This window comes from Leucopleurus acutus, assembly GCF_964270905.1.
Source record: "Leucopleurus acutus genome assembly, chromosome: 7".
In the NCBI taxonomy this organism is placed as follows: Eukaryota; Metazoa; Chordata; class Mammalia; order Artiodactyla; family Delphinidae; genus Leucopleurus; species Leucopleurus acutus.
This window is the reverse complement of record NC_139150.1, coordinates 95,831,966-95,851,266: the sequence shown is the minus strand read 5'-3', so window position 1 is coordinate 95,851,266 and position 19,301 is coordinate 95,831,966. Positions and strand designations below refer to the sequence as shown.

At 40.3% G+C, this 19,301-nt stretch overlaps 1 protein-coding gene across 1 annotated transcript in view; it reads left to right on the top strand.

Moving 5' to 3' along the window:
• Positions 1–10,876: 10,876 nt before the first annotated feature.
• The window catches only part of AUH (AU RNA binding methylglutaconyl-CoA hydratase), a 162,335-nt gene continuing 153,910 nt past the window's right edge, over positions 10,877–19,301 (top strand). Inside the window, exon 1 of the mRNA XM_082841990.1 lies at positions 10,877–11,150. Coding sequence (XP_082698116.1) covers positions 10,889–11,150 — 262 coding nt within the window. The 5' untranslated portion in view covers positions 10,877–10,888. The remainder of the gene's footprint in view (positions 11,151–19,301) is intronic.

Here is a 19,301-nt window from a genome sequence, read left to right as displayed (position 1 = left end):
AAGCCAATAGGGAAGTTTAAATGGAATTCTAAGAAATTCAATTAGCCAAAAGAAGGCAGGAAAACAAGACCAGAGGAATAAAATCAGATGCAATAAACAGAAAACAAGTAGCAATATGGGAGGCCTAAATCAAACCATATCAATAGTTACAATAAATATAAATGGAGCGGCTTCCCTGGTGACGCAGTGGTTAAGAATCCACCTGCCAATGCAGGCGACATGGTTTCGAGCCCTGGTACAGGAAGATCCCATATGCCGAGGAGCAACTAAGTCCGTGTGCCACTACTACTGAGCCTGCGCTCTAGGGCCCATGAGCCACAACTACTGAGCCCACGTGCTGCAACTACTGAAGCCCGTGCGTCTAGAGCCCGCGCTCTGCAATAAGAGAAGCCACCTCAATGAGAAGCCCATGCATCGCAACCAAAAGTAGCCCCCACTCGCCACAACTAGAGAAAGACCACACGCAGCAACAAAGCCCCAACACAGCCAAAAATAAATAAATAAAATAAATTAATTAAAAAATATATAAATGGAGCAAACATTCTACTTGATGTCAGAGATTGTTACAGTAGATTTTAAGAAAGCAAAACTCAACTATTTGCTGTCTACAAGAGACACATCTTAAGTATCTCTCTTTTGTTTACAACATTTCAAGGTATAATTTACCTTCTTACATGGGCAGGAGAATAATAAACCCTATAGATTCCTTGCTCTGCAGCAAAATCCTGACAACCAGCAGAACTGGCTATAGTTAAAAATTAAGACAAAAGTGTGCTTTGCTTGTGGCATCTGTCCACCGCTGTTTGAGTGCTCCCCCAATCCCCACCCAACCAAAAGCCCACTTCCTGTGTTTTGCCTTCTAACTTAAAGCAGGCTATGCTCTGTGCTTCTGCTGGGTGTAGCTTTGTTCCATTCCAGTATCTCCAAGTCCAGGTGTCTGTGAATTACTTAATTTCATAAAATAATTCAAGCTAATGTGTTATTCACTAACAATATATTACTGTTCCATGGCACGGCTGTAACAAGGGCAGCCAGTGTCTTAATCATAATAACTAATATTTATTTAGTAATTAGAGAAGGACCATGCTCAGTACTAAGCACCTCACGGGTGCCATCCCATTTAGTCCTCCCCAAGAACTTTATGAGGCAGACGTTGTAACTGTTAACATTTCCCAATCAGGAAAAATAAGGTGTGTCCCCCCTGCCACATATGCACTGAGTTACATGTTTACAGTTAAAGTGTTAAAAACAGGATTTAAACTCAGTGTATCCAATTCTAATATCCAGTCCCTTAAATCTAAGGAATAGTGCTGGCATAATCACAGGCATGAGAAAAGAGACATGGGGGCAAAGTAGCCTTTTCGTCCTTCAAAACTGCTTAACTAGCCCCCGCCCCTATTTACATATTGACCATGTAACCAGCATCTTTGTGGGGGAAGTGAAAAGGCACTTTGAATGCCGATGATGCAGGTCTTTTATGTAAGTTATCTCATTTATTCTTTGTCACCTGGAAAGGCGGGCTCTTCTTACCCCAATATGGCAGATGAGAAAATATAAATGTTTTAAAAGTTATAAAATAAGGTGTACTGATCCTTGGTTTCAGTCATGAGAGTAACAGATTCAAAAAAAAAAACCACATATATCAGTTGTGAGTTCATTACTACAAACCTCTGCTTGCTTTGATCACTTCTTACAGAAAGCTTGTATTCAGATATCATTAGTATAATGAAAATAACAAGAACAAATGTGATTCAAAAACACTTTCTGAGGGTAGAAAAATCTTCTTCTAACATACTGGAGACTTGGCCTCTGAAAAGCTTGATGGCTATCCTCACAAATGTTGGGACACTCAGAGGCACTACACAGTGCTCTGAATATATATTACTTGCCTTACGGCCTCTCTGTCCACGAAGAAACCATTATGACCCTGATACGACAGTGCAAAAAGAGCAGCACCACAAAGTCTTGAGAAGTAGTATCTGTTTGGTTGCTTTTAAAATTTTTTTTTGTTTCTGGATAACCACTAATCAAAAAGATAGATGAACTGCACTGTCATCCGTTGTTTTCCTCTGAAGCTGTTGAAAGCCCTAATAGCCAGGGCTTAGCTAATACCTATTCTTTGAAAGTATTAAGCTATCAGTGCCTCCACTATCACTGCCACCTGCCTAAATATAACAAGGACATTAATGAGGATAGCTAGGTGTCCTGGGGAAAGAAGAGAACTTGAAGAGAGAGGTAGGACATTATGACAAAATTCCTTGTGCTGATTTGCACAGGACTCTGCAACTTACTAGTATTTTGACCTTCGACAAATTGGTTTACAAGCCAGAGTCCTCCTCTGAGAGTGTCAGTGTCCTCCTCTTGCGCTTGCTCTGAGAATGAGAAGGGAGAGCTGGTGGCACTGTTTGAGAAGAAAAACTTGCCCCCTATCCTCTTACTTTAGTGCCTGGGGCCCTGCAAATTAAACTGGCAAAAGACATATCAATAGGAGAAAAAAGGTTTATTTCTATGTGTGTGCATACGGGAACTAACAAAAGAAGTAGCTAGCTCCCTAAATGGTTAAAGTTAGAGGCTTTAGACCTAACTTAGAAGGGGAAAGGGAGGGGACTTCTATGAGAAGAACAAAAAAATTTCACTAAGAAGGACAAATGGGTTTTAAGGAGAACAAACCAAAGATAAGAACATTTTTGATAATGTTTGTTTAAGCAGGTGTGAGTGGTTTTTTCTTCTTCATGGCTGTGAAACTTCCCAAGGAAGGGATTTACAGTATGTTTATCTTGGTCTCTCTCCTGGGAGTAGACCCGCCTCCAAGAGGGGATTTATGACAGCCTCATTTCTCAGCAGCTCCTGCTTAGTCAGATAAAGGAAGTTCTTAGAAGGCTTCTTTCTCCATCTGTTGAATCTCAAATTATCTTCAGCTTAAAATCAGGAGGCTGGTGTGGAGCTGGGTTAAGGGGACGTAGGTCAGCAGAGCTGGTTACAGGGAACTGAGGAAGAAGAGTCTCTGTTATAGACTCTATTGTGCCTCCCCAAATTCATATGTTGAAGCCATAACCTCTAATGAAACTGTACTTGGATATATGGCCTTTAAAGGGGTAATTAAGATTAATAACATAATAAAAGTGGGGCCCTAATTCAATAGGACTGCTGTTCTTAGGAGAAGAGACAGAGACGCCAAGGAAGCATACACACAAAGGTGAGGCTGTATGAGGACATAGCTAGAAAATGATCATCTGTAAGCCAAGGAGTGAGGCCTCAGGAGAGACCAAACCTGCTGACACCTTGATCTTGGACTTCGAGCCCAGTTTGTGGTATTTGCTATGTCAGCCCAAGCTGACTAATAAACCTTCTTTAGACTCCTTTACGGATGTAGAGGACAGAATAAACTCCTACCTACTTAAAAAGTGTGTAAGGAACAAGGCAAAAGAACCCCAAGACCTGAAGAGGATGGGCTAAATCACAGCTTTCCAGTTACACTCTGACAGAGTGGGAACCCTTTTTACCTGGCTGAGAGACACTATAACTTTAAGGGCTAAAAGAGGTAAAGAGCAATGGTGTTGGCCTTCAAATCTTAGAATTTTATGGCCAATTCTCATCCTAGACATGCTCATAGCCAAGCAGAGATTTAGGGCTCAGTGGGGAAGGCACCATTATTCAAACGTTCCCTGGGTTTGTCTGGGGGAACTTGATAGAGGAAGGGAATTTCAAAGGATCTGAGGGGCAGGGTAAGGCAAACGGGTGGCTTAGAAGAGAAGGCTGGCTGAGAGGCATGGAGTTCTTCCAGAAGCATCAATGCCCAGTTGACCAAGGCAGGTTTCCAGCTCAGTCCAGGGCAGCACAGACTCATTGGCTTTGAATTAGGGTCCAGGTGGACTGTGGCATCTATCTTTTATTTTGTTTTAATAATTTTTAAAAAATTCTGTAACTGTTCTAGACTTACAGAAAAATTGAGAACATAGGACAGAAAGTTCCCATATACTCTACTCCCAGTTTCTCCTATTATTCACATCCTACATTAGTATGGTACATTTGTTACAACCAATGAACCTGCATTGACATGTTATTGTTAATTAAAGTCTATACTTTATTTGGATTCTCTTAATTTTAAACTAATGTTCATTTTCTGTTGCAGGATCCAGCCAGGATCCCACACTACATTTAGCTGTCATGTCTCCTTAGGTTTCTCTTGGCTGTGACAGTTTCTCAGACTTATTTTTGATGATCTTGACAGTTTTAAGAAATATTGGTTCGGTATTTACTGGAATGTCCCTCAGTTGGGATTTGTCTGATATTTTTTACCATGATTAGAATGTGGTTATGGATTTTGGGAGGAAGACCATGGAGGGAAGATGCCATTTTCATCATATCATATCAAGAATGCATACTATCGGGCTTCCCTGGTGACGCAGTGGTTGAGAGTCCGCCTGCCGATGCAGGGGACGCACGTTTGTGCCCCAGTCCGGGAAGATCCCACATGCCGCGGAGCGGCTGGGCCTGTGAGCCATGGACGCTGAGCCTGCGCTCCACAATGGGAGAGGCCACAACAGTGAGAGGCCCACGTACCGCAAAAAAAAAAAAAAAAAAAGAAAGAAAGAAAAAAATAAAAGAATGGTGTTTGTCAGGTTTCTCCACTGCAAAGTTAGTCTTTCTATTCCCCTTTCCGTACTGTACTTTTTGGAAGGAAGTTACTACATGCAGCCAACACTTAAGTAGTGGAGAGTAATGTTCTCCCTCCTCGAGGGCAGAGTATGTACATAAATTATTTGAAATTCTTTTGCTTGGGTGATATGTCTCTTCTCTCCTTATTTATTTATTTATATCAGTGAGTATTCATGGATATTGAGTTATAATCCTATACCCCTTTCTTCCTTCCTTCCCTCCTTCCTTCCTTCCTTCCTTCCTTCATTTCTCTCTCTGTCTCTCTGTCTCTCTCTCTCTCTTTCTTTCTATCCAGATTTGGCTATTGGCAACATCCTTCAGGCTTATCTTGTATGTTTCCTATGTTATCCCAGTTCTAGAATCAGTCATTTCAACAGGGACCACTTTTACTGAAGAATGGTATTAGAAACCAAGATCTGGGCACTAAGTGTGCTCATTGCTACTGGGATGTCATTGCTTCTAAGTCACTCAGCTGAGAGAGCAAGGAAATATATGTGTGTATACTAACCCATGTACATAAACTTTTCTAAATATTTCTATATGTAACCATCTGTATCTATACTAAGCTAAATATGAGTTTATACTGATGTCTCCAACTCTATTTCCTTATCACATACATCTTTCTAGCACCTCCCCTGGCTTATCTGTATTCTCCCATTCCAAGAGTGAGAAACTGGCAGCCACCATCTGCCATCCATTTACTTAGATTTTCATTGGCTTAAAAAAAATTTGAAATGTTAGTATCGTTACTGGCATTATTCCCTTTGATGCTGTAGTTGTCTCAGATTTGGCCAGTGGGATTCCTTTCAAGCAGTGTCCTTTCACTGATGGAGATCCACCAATCTTTGAGCAACTCATTGTTGGCACAAGAAGATATTCTGGACTCTCCTTGTATTTTCTCTGTCTCAGATATAGAACCAGCCATGTCTTCAAGGAGTCCTAATCTACCCAGGCTTTTACTGAGATATGATTCACATACAATTCACCCATTCAAAATGTACAATTCAATGGTTTTTAGTATATTCTCAGAGTTGTGCTACCATCACCACTATTTTAGAACATATTCATCACCCCCAAAAGAAGCCACATATTCTTTATCTATCATCCCCCAATGTCCCCATCTCTCCCATCCCTAGACAACAATGGCATGTATCCTCAGAGTCTGGTGTGTATGTCTGTTTGTGTGTATGAGTGCATATGCCATTGATTATGGGGTTGGCAGGGGAAAGAGGCAATATCTGGGAAATCATGATCACACAGGATCTAATGCAGAGGGTGAAGTTTCCAAATGACAGGATAAGAAGGGATTGACTAAATTCCTCACAGATGGGAGTAGGGGTAGGTATGGGTAGGGTAAGGCCCTGATGATTATTTGGGAAAAGTAGATAATACAAGGTAATAATTAAGAACTCAGTTTCTGGAGTCAGGTGTTTGAGTCTCAGCTGTGTAACATATAGCTATGTAACTCTCAGTAAGTTAAACCCTCAGTTTCCATGTCTATGCAACACCCACTCTCTGTCTCAGAGGTCTCAGGAACTCACAGGCACACATGGTTGTAGTTGGCACCTATAAATGTGACCTACATAATCTTGGTGGGGGATAGAGTGTGGTGTCTGGTCAAGGAGACCTCTTCAGGGCAGAATGAAAGAGGCTGTCCTCTGCCATACTTTTTCTCTGGAGACAATGTCCTTGGGAGAGGTTCACTAAAAACCTCCAAGAGTCTGGGGATTAAAAAGTGACCCAAAGAAATTCAGGGGGCTGTTGTTTTAATTTTTATTTTGGGACTAAGCATGAGTAAAACTTTGTATCCTTCTTGAAATGTACCCTGTCCATTCTCTGTACCTTAAAGTTACAAGTATTTAAAATGCCTATTTAATACTTAAAAAGCTTTATAGAAAATTACACAGACAACTATCTTACCATGAATATAATTATATGTATATATTTCTATCATTTTCTGATCATTGTCAATGTGCACAGTTTCTCATAGTTTTATATCATAGAACACATAGATTACAATTGTTCCCATGTGTCACTGTATACGTAGAGCCTCATAGATTTAACATGACTGTAATTGTATACACAATTTCATACACTTGTCTTTTATATTATCATTCAATTCTGAAACATATAATTAGCAATTGCTCCTAGATAGCTTATGTGGAAAGACAGTCTTCAGTTTGTAGTTCCAGCTTTCTTGTGAAACCTATCATACTTTACGGCTTTGAATCTTAGGATTCATGAAAGTTTTGGTTTAAAAGTGAAAAATGAAAAGACTCTGTAGCAGGGACTTCCCTGGTGGCGCAGGGTTTGATCCCCGCCTGCTGGGGTTCGATCCCTGGTCCGGGAAGATCCCACATGCTGCGGAACAACTAAGCCTGTGTGTCACAACTATTGAGCCTGCTCTCTAGAGCCTGCAAGCCACGATTGCTGAGCCTATGCACCACAACTACTGAAGCCCGCATGCCTAGAGCCTGTGCTCCGCAACAAGAGAAGCCACTGCAGTGAGAAGCCCGCGCACCACAATGAAGAGTAGCCCTTGCTTGCCACAACTAGAGAAAGCCCACACACAGCAATGATGACACAATGCAGCCAAAAAAAAAAAAAAAAAAAAAGAAAAGAAAAGAAAAAAGACTCTGTAGCAGATTGTGCTCCCGAATATCTGTAATCCCCCTTTTATATAGTAATAGAATTGTAGTTGGGTATATGGCTGCCTAGCACAAGGTTATATTTTTGGGCCCCCTTTGCTGTGGAGACTGTGTGGTTGCAGGAGGTGTGTAGAAGGAACAGATGCCTTGATAGAATTGGGTGCTCCCTTCATATTTTCTGTCTTGCTGGTGGCAGGGAGCAGCTACTCTAGACCCAGAGCCAGAAGTGAAGTCCCATGTCGAAGATGGCAGAGCCATCTTACCATGTCTGGACGGTTAACATTCTCTCTTATTTAAGCCATTTTATTCATGGGTGGTCCAGCCTTTATTCTGATATACCACTTTCCCATTGATTGTTTCAGGTAAGACAGTTTTAAAATATACCCTCATTCTGAAAAAGCCCAAAAGTTTTGCTTTGTTCCTCACATAGTGTTTGCTAAGCTATTTTTGTCTCTCCACTTGTGGTTGGTCACATGTTGGTAAGTGTTTCATTTTACTGGTGACACCTATGCTCTCCTATGTGTTCTGTGCACAGGGCTGTATTCTAGGAGGAATGGCTCCTGCCACTGGGGGTTGGCTGTATTCCAGGAGCTCAGTGTTGGTCATCCTGTATTGCACACGTTTAATATTACATAGAAGTAAGCATTAGAAAAATGTCAGGATGTGGCAGAATAAAGACTGTTAGCTGAGAGCTAGCTGGAGGCAAGATCCCAAATCCTGTAAACCAATGGTAGTAATTGTAGTAGTAACAGAATTCTGCAAACACCAGCCCTACCTTCCTCTCCCAACTGATACTCATTGTTCCCAGATCACATCTCTTACTGAAAAGTAGAAGGAACCAAAGGAAAGTAAATTCTATTGGACACCTTAAGATTTATTGAGAGGTTGTGCAAAACAGTGATTAAGAACTTGGGGACTGAGGTCAGATATATCAGGGTTCAAATTCCAGCTTCATGACTTATTAGCTGTAGGGTTCGGTAAGTAACTTAATCTCAGTGTCCTCATCTGCAAAACTGAGATAATAAACCAACTTTGAAGTTTTCTGGACATTAAATAACATATCTAAAGTCTGGAATGGATTAAAAAGGAAGTTGATAAATGGTCATTAACATTATCTGTTCTGTTCCCATTCCTTGATGTCAAGTGCTTTACATACTTACGCCATCAACCCTATAAAATGGGCATAACGTATTAAAAAACAAAATTTAACTGAGTAAATTTGAAAATCTAATTGGCTTTATGAAATCTAGCAAACCAAGAGCTACTTGGAGAGGTTACACAACAAAGAAGGCTTTTATAGTAAGGAGGGTGGGACAAGGAAAAGAAGTTATTAGCAAAGAAAAAATAAAATTTCATTGCAGTAAAGTAAAAGGTCAGGTGACACTGGCTCCTCATTGGCTGAGCTATGGTGTTTTCTATTGGCTGGGCTTGTTGCTGGGCAAGAAGGAAGTTTTCCTTCCTCCCCTGTGGTAGTAAGTAGTAGTACTTCCTGTTTGGGAGTGCATGTTACTTCCTGGGGTAAATAACTGACCAGCTTCCTGTTGGGGTAATTGTCCTCTTCCTGCTTGGGGTAATTGACAATGAATGGTAGGATGTGAGAGTTCCCTCCATAGGCCTTCCAGACTCCTATTTTAGTTGCGGTTTCCTTTTATTAATTTTCACGCATACTTATGCTGTCAACCCTATAAAACATAATAGGGCATAATGGGCATAATCCTTCCCATTCTAAAGATGAAGAAATTGAAGTTAAAGAATTTCTGAGGTGAAATAGATATCATATTAGTTATTTTGCAGATGAAGACATGGAAGCATGGAGTGTTTAAATAACTCATGGATGTCTCAAAGCAAAGCAATTGTGGAGAGACGATCCAAAGCCATGTCCGACCTGATATTTGGCAATTCTCTCTTAGTTGTCACCCCTGACAGGTTGTCACAGTCATGGTGATATTTGTTATTTGCACTAACTTTCAAGAATCAATTTTCTTCACAGATGGGCATATCCACATGACTCCTTTCAATAAAGACCAGAGTCACAACTCTTAGGGAAGAAGCAAGTGTCCCTAAGTGGTGTTTTCTCAACTGGCTCTGTGCTCATCAAAACCATTGGCCATCCTTCTTACTCCGATTTCTAATATAACATAAACAATCTATGATTAGCCTTCTGCAGTTGTCCTAATCAATCACAAGTATTTTCTGAGGTTATATTATTTCAAACAGTACTGTGTCAAGTGTTCTGTAACTCCTTTATTTGAATTTACAATCTATTGATGAGCCAACATAAAGATATCAAAACAATTAGCAACTAATACAAGGGAACAATAATTAAATATTTAATTAAATAGCTATTGATTAAATAATAAAATATTAAATTAATATTTAAATATTTAAACAGTAAATAAATATTGCAATTATTGCACTAGTTGAACTGTAAATAGAATTCTGAGTTTCTTAGGAGAAAAAGTGAACATGATTATAAGAAAAGGGGAAAGATACAAGAGGAAGCAAAGTTTTTCCTTGTCTTCAACTTCAAGAGATTTCACAAGTGGCACTTTACAGAAGATAGAATAAAAGATGCCCTCAACAACGTTCTCACAGGAGACACAGAAATGGAACCCAATTGCCTTTTTCTTTTCATTTTGGATAAAGCTGAGGGTCTAACATTGGAGGAAGTTTTGCTTAATACTCAAAAATGTAATCAGTGCACAACAGCAGAAATTTGTGTGGCAGTGGGAATATTCTCATAGCAGCATGCTTTTCAAACAATATTCCCAAACACGCCTTTTCTCCGTTGAGATTTGATAAAAGCTAGGTAGGAGAAAATTGTATACAGTGTGCTTTGATGGCCACCTACACTCTGAGTTGATATTCTGCGTTTCTGGTTGAGGGAAGGGCCTCTGTGCTCTAAATCCCACCTCAGCATAAGGTTTGGCTGAGCCTCTTTGTTAAGATGGTGGTTCCTGATTAGGATTAGACTCCGGGACGGGCCGTGCCACCTGCTTGAGTTGGTGGGCTGAGGACCCTTGTTTTGATTGGCTGTTCTCACTACTTTCCTGTACTCTGTATGGTAAGCCTCATGTATGTTTATAGGCATGTTTAACCGATAACCCTTGGCCCTTATATATATGAGTAAACCGGAGTCCCACGCAGAGCTGCTACCCTGTCAGCCAAACCTGAGACCAAACATTTTAGTTCACCTTTGCCGCTAACTCATGACCCCAGGGCATGGCCCAGGGAGTGTAGGGAGGCGACCCTCTCCGGGGAGTTCTTATAGAATATGTTCCCCCTAAAATATTCCACAGCCTTGGAGAATTACTTTCTCCCTTCCTTTGCTGTACAAGCCATTACACCTCCTGTCAGGCAAGGGAGGCCTGAGAAAGTGGAACCTGGAACGCTCTGTCATCGGTGTTGGGCGGGGCGAGGGTTCGGGGGCGGAGCCTGGCGCGAGAGGGAGGCTTTAGGGGCGTGGCCGGGCGGGGCGAGCTGGGGGCGAGGCCTGGGCATGCCCTGCGGCGTGCGGGGGGCTGGCCTGCGCGCGGCGGGGGCGGGGCAGCAGCCGCAGGCTCACGCCGTAAACAGTCAATATGGCGGCGGCGGCGGCAACGGCACCCGGGGCCTTGGGTATCTTGCAGGCCGGCCGCGCTCGCTTGGTGGCCGCTTGCTGTGCGCGGCTTGGCCCTGGGTGGAGGCTGTCCGGCTCCTGGACGGTCCCGCGGGTCGACCCGGCGACCTGGGCTCGGGGCTGGACACCCGCGGCCGGGGGGGCGGCCTGGCGGAGGGGCTACAGCTCTGAGGTGAAGACGGAGGACGAACTGCGGGTGCGGTATCTGGAGGAGGAGAACCGAGGTGAGGGGCGCGACGCGGGCGGCCGCCGGTCCTAGGAAGGGGTTGCAAGGTCGAGTGTCCGGGCTGACGTCAGTGTCCGCCGAGAGGCTTGGGGGCCCTTCCCCTCCCCCTCCCAAGCGTTGCAGCTGTATAGTGCTCTCCTTGCCTAAAGGTGTCCTTCGGAGCAGCTTACCTGTAAAAGTGGCCCTACTCGGCGCCGAAGACAGAAATGCGGCTTACGTCCTCATCTCTAGACGAGCCAAGGTCAATAAACCGGGTGTGTGATATTTGCTTCCAGATTTTGTTCTTGCTCTGTGATTCCTTTCTGTCAACTCAGCTATCAGGCGGAGAGTTTTGGAAGCTGCCTTGACAATGCACCCTATTATTCTGAGTCTTCTTCAATTTAAAGCGGTGCATCTGGAACAATTTTTCCCCTTGCCCATTTTATCTTAGAAGGTTAGTTTTGTGGACTATTTCAGTTCAGTTAGACAATTTTGAGCATTTTCTTGGTCTTCCAATTCCCTTGCTGAGCTCTGGGGGACACAGTTGTGGATGATGTTGATCTTGCCCTTGAGCTACCTCCTTGGGTGGATGGAGATAGATGCATTAGCAGTACAATACAGTGGGAGGAAGGGTTGTGATAGAGGATGTGTGCCAGTCGGTGGGATTGCTGTTAAAGCTCAATTCCTTTCACTTGCCTTGTTGGGAGAAGTTAAATGGATCAAGAAAGGTGGAAATAGCAGTTTGCCAGAAGAGTAGTCATTGAATTTTGACACGCAGTTATTGAGCACCTATAATCGGTTAAGCAGAAGTGCAAAAAGAGTTAAGTCATGATTGCTATCTTTAAGCAGCACCCAGTATAGCGAGGAAGATAGTGGTGATTAAAAGGTTATGCTAACTTTAAAGGCTTGGCGACAGCAAAGGGCTGTAGTATCCCCAAGGTTCATATGATAGCTATATCTGGGGAGATTGGAAGACTCCAGAAGGGGATTCTGAGGGTTAAGTTAGGGTTTTGCCAGATGAAAAGGGGTCCAAGGCATTCTTTGCAATGGGATGTGACATTAGTGAGGGTTCCTAGGCAAACTTCTCTGTGCTTCAATTTTCTTCCGTGCAAAAATAGGAAAAATAATACCAACTTTGTATGCCTACTGTGGAGATTAGACGAGAGGGTAATATAACTTGCTCACTGAGTATCGATCTAGCTCATAGGGGGTCTTCTGTAGTATGATGAGTTCTTTCTTTTATTTGTTTATTATTTCATACAGACAAGAGCATGGTGAAAGGCATGGCATGGGAACATGTGTGGTGTTTTGGGGAAATGGCATAAGGCAGGCATGAAGACAGGCAGAATTTTGAGAAATTCAGCTGGAAAGTAGATTGGCACTGGAGTGATTAGAGCCATGAACGCTACCATCTTTTGGGTAAGCTTAGTCTTGCCAGCATTTCAGTTACATTAGGTGAACCAGCAGTACATTAGATTCAAATGCATTGCAGGTACAGCTAGTAATGTGCACCATATTCTGTATTTTTTTGACCTAAATGAATGCATATTGAACGTAACTTTTTATAAAATGTCTGGAAAGTCCTTCAGTTAGGTTTCAAATGGGTCAAGGAGAAGAAATCAGAATATAAGTCAATTTGATAAATTCAGAATGTTTTGTCACTTGAAATGTAAAAATCAGCTATTAGGGAATACGGGTTCTAAAGAAAATTGACCTGCTTCCTTTCAGGATTGGCAAGGTGACAACTCAGTTTTGTTTAACATTATATATGCTTTACTTTGCTTTGCTTTACTGTCAAACCAGCAATAAGCAGTGCAAAGAAAAACATGAGTTCAAGGCTGGTGCAGGTGAAGGAATCTCCCTGGTGCCTTTGCTTATTAGAGGCGAGTCCAAAATTTGGTGCTCTTAGCAGCCTGCAGGGAATATGACAACTCCACTGGGTCAGAGGAGCCCCAGACTGCTCTCTGCCCTGTAGGCCTCTTTAGGCTGGTGGAGGTGGGTAAATGCAGAATACATCCGTACTCATAGGTTGCTTGGGTTCCATATTTGTAATTTGTTGTGGAAGCACAGTTAGACAACCAACTTTCTTTAGTCGTTATTTCTTGCATTGTTGTCCAGCCTCCTCAGGGTTTTAGAGCAGCAGTCCTGGTCATGGTTTACAGAGGTCTCTCCTGGTTTCCTGCAGTGGCTGCCTTTATAGGTCAACTGGTCTCCAGTCATTCTCCTTCCCAGTTTGTTCTTTGCACTGGTGCTGGGGTTATTTTTTCAAGGCCAAGCAAGAATCACATCTCTGTTCAGTTAAAAACCTCTAGTGGTCTCTAATGCCTACAAGCCCTCACAGCTGCAGGCCTTTACAGACCATCCATCTCCCTTCTGCTGCACCTAAGCTTTACCTTTTCTTGCTCTTATGTGTCTGTGCTTTTGCACACATCTTCTGGAATGACCTCTCCCTTCTCCATACCAACCTTCTCCCAGTCTTGCAGGCTTCTACTCATAATTGTGACCCATTTTAAAGACCATTTTTGTGAACCTTATACCAACTTCTGGTAGAAGTAGAGCAAACAAGCAAATGAATAATTCAAGTTATTCTTAATGCCCGCTCCTACCTCATCATTCACATCTGGCTTATCATCAGGTCTTCCCAAGTGCCTTTGTAGTCTTTCCATTTTTATCCATGTTCTTTACCAACACTGCTCTTGTCCAAGCCTGTATCATGTCTCAGGTGGCCTGTTGAAGAGGTCAGCTAGCTCATCTTCCTACTACATCCTTTTTTTAAAAAAAAAACCAGGTTGATTCCTTTCACATTTTTCTCATGTTTTAAAGAATACATTCTTTAATTCCATATATTTTATGGCATGTGAATTCTATCTCAATAAAGCTATATATTTAGATAGATGTACATATTTTAAAATTTTATTGAGATTAATTCACATATAAAATTAAAAATGTACAATTATTTTTAGCATATTTACAGAGTTGTGCAACCATCACCACAATCCAATTTTAGAACATTTTTATCAATCTAGAAAGAAACCCTGTTCTTTTTGGCAGTGTCTCCCCATTCTCAATACTCCCTCTCCCCCCAGACTAAGACCCATTTATCATCTACTTTCTGTCTCAATAGATTTTTCTACTTTGGACATTTCACATAAAGAAATCATATGTGGTTATTTATGGCTTCTTTCACTTAGCATTTGGTTTTTAAGATTCTGTTATGTTGTGGCATGTATCAGTACTTCATTTGTTTTTATGACTGAGTAGTATTCCATTGTTTGGATTTTTTTGTCTGTTCATTATTGATGTACATTTGGATCATTTTCACTTTCTGGATCTTGTGAACAATGCTGCTTAGAACATTCATGTATAAATTTTTATGGGCATCCTTTTTTATTTCCACTTAGGAGTGCAATTGCTGGATCATATGGTAATTGTACTTCTATGATTAACATTTTGAGGAACTGCCGAAGTTTTCCAAAGTGGCTGCAGCATTTTACATTCCCACCAGCAAAGTATAAGGGCTCTAATTTCTTCACATCATGAACAGTGATTGTTTGGTTTTTGATTATAGCCATCGGGTGTGTTGGGAAGTGATATCTCATTGTGGCTTTGATTTGGACTTCCCTAATATTTAAGGATGTTGAGTATCTTTTCATGTGCTTATTGGCCGTGTGTATTTCTTCTTAAGAGAAATGTCTTCTCAAATCCTTTTTAATTGGGTTGTTTGTCTTTTTGTTGTTGAATTGTAAGAGTTCTTTATATATTCTGGATGCAAGTCTCTAATCAGATACATGACTTGAATATATTTTCTCCTATGGGTTCTTTTTATTCTTGTTAATTTTGAAGACCCTAGGTTTTTAATTGTGATGTAGTACAATTTATTTGTTTCTTTTGTTGCTGAGCTTTTGGATCATATCTAAGAAACTGTTGCCTAACCCAGGATCACAAAGATTTATAACTGTTTCCTTCCAACAGTTTTATGGTTTTAGCTCTTCACGTTTGTGTCTGTGATTGATTGTGAGTTAGTTTTTGTGTATGGTGTGAGGTAAGAGGTCACCTTCATTCTTTTGCTTTGGATATCCAGTGTACCAGTGCTATTGATGAGACTTATTGTTCACCACAGAATTGTGTTGGCACGCTTGTTGAAAATTAATTGACTGTAAACATAGAGTTTGTTTCTGTACTTTCAGTTGTATTCCATTTATCTACATGTCTATCTTTATGTCAGTACCATTTCTGAAGAATTTATACCAGAATCTCTAAAGAATTCTCAGTTTATTCAAGGAAGTCAAGTCAACTGGTATTTTGATAGGAATTGCATTGAATAGGTAGATCAATTTGGGGAATATTGCCTTTTTAACAATGTAAAACTTAACATTCCATGAACATGGAATATCTTTTCATTCAGCAGTATTTTGTAGTTTTCATTGTATAAGTCTTACACTATTTTTGTTAAATTTATTTCTAGCTAGTTCATTCTTTTTGGATACTATTGTAAATGGAATTGTTTTCTTAGTTTTGTTTTCAGATTGTTCATTGCTAGCGTACAGTAATACAATTGTTTTTGTATGTTGATCTTGTATCATGAAACTTTCCTGAACTTGATGATTTTTTCTCATAGTTTTTTAGTGGGTTTCTTAATATTTTCTATGTACAGGATCCATGTCATCTGCACACAGAAGAAATTTTACTTATTCTTTTCCAATCTGGATGCCTTTTATTTCTTTCTCTTCTGTAATCTCCCCCTTTGGACCCTCTGTTACAGTGTAGACTAAAAGTATCAACAGACATCCTAGTCTTTTTCCTGATCTGAGGGGAAGGCATTCAGTCTTTCACCATTAAGTATGATGTTAGCTATGGGTTTTTTGGTAGATGTCCTTTATCAGGTTGAAGAAGCCTCTGTTTATTCATAGTTCAAGTGTTTTTATCTGGTTGAATTTTGTCAGATTCTTTTTCTGCATCTATTGAGATGATTGTATGCCTTTTCGTGTTGAGCCTATTGATATGATGTATTACATTAATTGATTTTCAAATATTGAACCAGTCTTTCACACCTGAAATAAATCCCACTTGATTTTGGGGTGTAATTATTTTTATACATTGCTGGATTTAATTTGCTAACATTTTGTTGAGGATTTTTGCATTTATGTTTATGAGAAATAGTGACCTTTAGTTTTCCGTTCCTGTGATGTCTTTGTCTGGTTTTGGTATACGGGTAATGCTGACTTCATAAAATGAGCTAGGAAGTGCCCCGTCTGCTTCTGTTTTCTGGAAGAGATTGTAGAGAAATTGCATCATTTTTTTCTTTGAATGTTTTAGTAGAATTCACTGGTGAAACCATCTGCATCTGATGCTTTCTGATTTAGAAGCTTATTAATTACTGATTCAGTTTCTTTAATATCAATAGATTTAGCCTATTCAGCTTATCTGTTTCTTGTCCTGTTAGCTTGTGCCTTTCAAAGAATTGGTTTATTTCATGTAAGTTAGCAAATTTGTTGGCATATAGTTGTTCATAATATTTCTTTATTATGCTTGTGGTATCAGTGGGATTCAGTAGTGATGAATTTCTGATGTTAGTAATTGATACTCTCTTTCATTTCTGATATTAGTAATTTGTTTTCTCTCTTTTTTTTCACGGCTAGCCGGGCTAGAGGCTTATCAATTTACTGATATTTTTAATAAAGAACTAACTTTTGATTTGATTGATTTTTCTTTACTGATTTTCTACTTTCAATTTCATAGATTTCTGCTGATTTTTACTTTTCTTCCCACTTATTTTAATTTAATTTGTTGTTTGTTTTCTAGTTTCTTAAGGTGGAAGCTTAGATTACCAATTGTAGACGTTTCTTAATATGTGCATTCAGTGCTGTAAGTTTTCCCCAAGCATTGCTTTTGCTGCATCACATGTATTTTGATAAGTTGTATTTTCAATTTCATATAGTTAGAAGTATTTTAAATTTCTCTTGAGATTTCTTCATTTACTTATATTTTACTTAAGTACCTTATTTAATCTCTAAGTATTTTGAGGTTTTCCAGCTGTTTTTCTGTTATTGATTTCTAGGTTTATTTCCATTGTCATCTAGGAGGATACTTCAGTATGATTTCTTTTTTTTTTTAATTTATTTATTTTATTTACTTTTGGCTGTGTTGGGTCTTCCTTGCTGCGTGCGTGCTTTCTCTGGTTGCGGAGAGCAAGGGCTACTCTTCATTGCGATGCGTGGGCTTCTCATTGCGTTCGCTTCTCTTGTTGTGGAGCACAGGCTCTAGGCACACGGGCGTCCGTAGTTGTGGCTCGCGGGCTCTAGAGCACAGGCTCAGTAGTTGTGGCGCACGGGCTTCATTGCTCCGCGGCATGTGGGAACTTCCCAGCCCAGGGCTTGAACCCTTGTCCTCTGCGTTGGCAGGCGGATTCTTAACCACTGCGCCACCAGGGAAGCCCTAGATTTCTATTTTAAATTTGTTAAGGTGTGTTTTTGGCCCAGAATGTGGTCTGTCATGGTGAATATCAGTATGACCTTGAGAAGAATGAGTAGTCTGCTATTGTTGGATGCAGTGTTCTATATTCAAGTAGATCTAGTATTCAGTTAGATTTAGTTGATTTTTTTGTTTGTGTTCAGTTCAGCTATACCCTTAATTGATTTTCTGTCTGATGGATCTATAAGTGATAGAGGTGAGTTGAAATTTGCAACTATGCTAGGGGATTTGTTTATTTCTCCTTGTAATTCTATCAGTTTTTAAATCATGCAATTTGATGCTCTATTGTTAGGTGGATATGCATGGGTTATTATGTTGCAGAAATGACCCCTCCAGCATTATGTAATGCCCCTTTTTCTCCCTGAGACTGTTCTTTGTTCTGAGATCTGTTGTCTCTGAAATTAATGTAGCTACTCCAGGTTTTATTAGTGTTAGCATGGTTTATCTTTCTTCATCTCTTCATTTTTAATCAGTCTGTGTCTTTATGTTTAAAGTGGATTTTTTGTACACAACATATAGGTGGGTCTTTTTTTTTTTTTTTTTTGTGGTACGCGGGCCTCTCACTGTTGTGGCCTCTCCCGTTGCAGAGCACAGGCTCCGGACGTGCAGGCTCAGCGGCCATGGCTCACGGGCCCAGCCGCTCCGCGGCATGTGGGATCCTCCCGGACCGGGGCACGAACCCGCGTCCCCTGCATCGGCAGGCAGACTCTCAAGCACTGCGCCACCAGGGAAGCCCTGGGTCTTGTTTTTAATCCACTCTGACAGTATCTGTCTTTTAATTAGTGTATTTTAGACCATTCATACTTAAAGTGATTATTTAAATAGTTGGATTATTATGTATTTGTAACTGTTATCGGTTACCCTGTTGTTTGCAATATATATTTACAACTAATCCACGCCTGCTTTTTAATAACACTATACTGTTTCATGGTGGTAATGGTATAAATGCATATTCCTATTTCTTTCCTCCCATTCCTTATAACATTACTGTCATTTATTACCCTTTTCTGTAAGTTACAGTCACCCCATACATGGTTGGCATTATTGTTTTGAATAAGTTGTTATCATTGACATCAATTAGTTTTGAGTCAAAAAGAATCTTGAAATTTACTTAGTAGTCTGTTGTTAGCAGTAGTTGGTCTTAATAATTCTGAATATGTTTTCTTTTTATTATAGGATAGAGTAAATGAAAAAATGTTGTTCTTGGGAAACAGACTTTTCACTGTGGTAGGAGAGAGAAAGTACAAATATGGGATGGGGGAAGGTGAGGAAGAAACCTGTTACCTTGGATTTGAATTAGAGTTATCAGGACAAACTTACAAGAACCATAAGTATATTGTATACAAACATGTTTATATTTATTTCCTATTCTGACCATTGAAACAGTCTAAAAGGAATGATACCACAGTAGCAGTGAACATATCTAATGTCCAGATTTTGGTTCCTAAAGACTGTTCCCCCACTGAAAGAAGCCAGAGCTCTTTGGAGAAATGTCTGATTTCAGGTCTGGAGCAGGGAAAGTGAAAGGTGAGCCTGGAATATCTTTGTGAGTCAAAAAGCAAGGAAATGTTCAAATACTAAGAGGAACATGTCAGAAGGACATAGAAACATGTTAAATACTAAAAGGAACATGTCAGGATATAAGCTTACAAGGGCTTTGAACATTAAAAAATACAGTGATAATGGATTATAGCACCTT